The 3,227-nt window shown below is 39.0% G+C and overlaps 1 protein-coding gene across 2 annotated transcripts in view; it reads right to left on the reverse strand.

The window, feature by feature from the left end:
- Fam92a (family with sequence similarity 92 member A) overlaps nt 1-3,227 on the reverse strand; it is an 18,113-nt gene that overhangs the window by 11,121 nt on the left and 3,765 nt on the right. Inside the window, exons 4-5 of one of the 2 annotated variants that reach the window (XM_005362319.3) lie at nt 2,945-3,046; nt 747-752 (exon numbers count right to left, since the gene is read on the reverse strand). In XM_005362319.3, coding sequence (XP_005362376.1) covers nt 747-752; nt 2,945-3,046 — 108 coding nt within the window. Of the gene's footprint in view, nt 1-707; nt 753-2,944; nt 3,047-3,227 lie in introns of both variants that reach the window. The other variant, XM_013351855.2, reaches the window with a different exon arrangement.

Genomic DNA, 3,227 nt, shown 5'->3' on the forward strand with positions numbered 1-3,227 from the left:
AGTGGTCTGGGTTGGCTGTAAGCTTACTATTTGGTAGAAAATAACCTTAAACTTCTGATCCTTTTTACCTTCCAAGAGATGGGATTACAGGCATGTACCATCAAGCTCAGCTTAATCAGATCAATCAGATTCTTATGAGCTAACAACAATGCATTGCTTTGGTTTGGTTTATGGTCATTATATACTATGTATAAAGTAACTAATATATTAAATGGCAAGTTTTAATGCATTGCTTTATACATGGAGACATATACCCATACTGTCTAGATCTGTGTTTTAAAACAAATTATTGTGGCTACTATCTGAATACTGCCATTTACTTGTGAACTGCAGCTACAGAGGTTTTTAAAAAACTGTTTCCTAAGTTCCTCTAGCTGCAGATCAAGAATGCAGGGCATCCTGAAGCAATGGTACTATCAATCATGTCATTTCTCTTTAAGCATCTTTGCCTTTTAGGACAAGATGCTCCAACACATTAAATGTTAAGCAGCGCCAACAATTAAAAAGACATACCTCAATCTTATGATTACATTAAACCTAATAAAGTTCTGTGCATAATACTAAAGTTATATTTTCTCTAAAGTCATATATAGTTTAATATTAACTGTAGGAAAATTTGGCATTTGTCATCAAAGTTCCGAGATGTAACATTCTGACATTGCTTTCTTTTCAAAGAATATATAAATGAAACAAGTAAAAGGGTTTACTCTCAGGTCCATTTCTTGACACACCATTTTATTGCCCACCTGCGACTGAGAATTTTCATAAAGGAAAAAACATTTCAAGAAGAATTGCATATTTTTAAAATAAAATCATATGCCTTTATAGAATTGCTTTACAGCTTTAAGATATTAAGCACTTAAGGGAGTATCAATTTACATCTGTATTTGTTTATATTTACCATATATAGTTTTTAAAAAACAAAGGTTTTCACCTTAATCCTAACTAGTATTAAAACTATTTAAAAATATAAAAAGTATTTAAAAACATTTCTGCACATTCCCGGGCTTTAAAAAAGACAGAAAACAAATGTAAAGTTGAGTCCCTTTAAAGAGCTGCTCTGAAAACAGCTGCTGTCAGTTACTTGGTGTCTGATCATTTTCTTCTGAGAATACACAGGCTGATTCCTAAGGATTATTGTATATAACATCCAGTTCCTATGACTTTTTTGTATGTAACATACAGTTCTTATTACTTTTATTTTGTATCTTGTCTTTGCCCTTCTCATTTTCTGATATTTTAGTTTAAAAATTGGGAATCTCTGCAGACTGTTTAAAGGAAAGCATGGGGAAGCAGAAGCCATGGCTGAGATCTTTGTGATCCGGCCTCTAAATCTGAAATCCTTCTTCTGAGCACAGAACTCACCCAGAGCCAGTCTTTACAAAGAAAATCCACATTGGTGATAATTATTATATTCACTAAAAATTGCTCAAAATTCTACAGTGGACCAATCTCAAGAAGGAGATGTTAAGATACAATTCCATGAAGTTACCAGTGTATCCAGCAGAGTTATTATGGCTTCCGAACTGCTCAGAAATCACCTGCAGCCTTGGGGTGGAGAGGTGGCCCCTAGGATTGTCATCACCGAAAGGGACTCCACTCACTCACATACTGCACTTGAGCAGGCCTCTGAGCAAACAGCTGAGCTGTGAGGGCCTCCCCGGTAAAAACACCATGATGCTCTCAACTGGACATTTTTACTGTTACACTGGATACATTTACATGTACACTGACATGTATGTGCTAGTTCCAGGTTGTCAGAATCCTTCAGTCGCTCTATCTAGTGAGCAACACAATTCCCCTGTGACTAACTTACATTGTTTTTTTTTTTTCTATCTTGTTTTAGGTGTGCCATAGGGCTTCCTCCTTCCTCTGCAGCAATGTTAATGGATCACGCGTAGATCAGACAAGTGGGACCTAGCAGTATATCCATTTTTGTGTTAAAGGTCAATATGAATGCTTATGACTCAATCAACAACTATTCAGGATTCTGGATGTTACGTCGTCTTCAGAGACTCTCTTCCCTAAGAACAAAACAGACTTAATTCTTAAACATTGGCGATGCCCTAGTCTCCCTCAGAGTTGTCAGGCATGAACTTGAAGCAATCTCTGGTTTGTCCAGCTTGCTTAAGACATAGACTCCAGCTGGAAATCTAAAGCCGCAATAAATGTCCTGCAAATGTTCTTCTGCACCAGACCAACTCAACTGCTCTCTGCCTTTTCTTGTTTAAAGTAGAAGGTTGGGCTTATGCACCTTTGGTCCCGAGGGAGACGGACCAGGTAACCAGTGCAGCCCCGAATCACTGCACAGGGGCTCCCTTCAGGAACGGAGGCATGCGTTCTTCACTGCACAGCGCCCACAGAGAGCCACTCCCTATGTGGTGTCTGGCAGGAGAATGGGGAGAGGCAGGAGGGGATGTTAGTGCTGGCAATGTATGTGTTCTTGGTCATGAAGGAGATACATCCTAGTTCAGGAAGTAATTGTTTCCGAGAAGCTCCATTTTACAGCAAACACTCCGATTTAGATACTGCAGTATCTTGCGATGACCTTAATTATACTCAAATCTCCTGAAGGTTTGACTGAAAGTTATAGTCATGGTTTCATGTAATTCTTTTAATTTGATGAAGGCCCTCGTGGGACTTTTTCCTTCTTCCTTAAAAGTATGGCAGGCAGAGCACTGAGACATTAGCATTTACTTTTTAATTTACCCTGAAAACACATACATTTCTGAGTGGATTGGGGGACAGCCTATCTGAGAAACGAAAGAACTGGTCAGAAACAAACTGCTTTCAGCCGGCTAGTTCCTCCTGTGGGGGCCCCTAAATGGGCCGAGGATTCCCACACACTTAGGTCAAGAGGTGCAAACTTCCACATACCCTTACTTTAGTACTGCATACCTCACAAACTGTTTCTTAACATTTTACATCAAAATCCAAAGGATACAATTACATGTCGATCGGATGGGTTTCGCTGGCGCGTCCTTTCTAACTGAGATAACTGCTTGGCTTCTCGATTCCTGGCTGTTAATGTTGCTTTGAGATCATCCTGTAAATAAGCCCTTTTGTTAGTAAAACTTTCTAACTTAAGAATAAAACACTCTTTGCTAAGAATGGAAGACTGTTGCTTGTGTGATATGGGCACCATGAGCAGAGTTATTAGTACTGCACAATGTGTGTGTGTGTGTGCACACGAGAGCATGTATCTCACTACATTTCTTACTGTACAC

The sequence above is a fragment of the Microtus ochrogaster genome, linkage group LG5, assembly GCF_000317375.1.
Source record: "Microtus ochrogaster isolate Prairie Vole_2 linkage group LG5, MicOch1.0, whole genome shotgun sequence".
In the NCBI taxonomy this organism is placed as follows: domain Eukaryota; kingdom Metazoa; phylum Chordata; class Mammalia; order Rodentia; family Cricetidae; genus Microtus; species Microtus ochrogaster.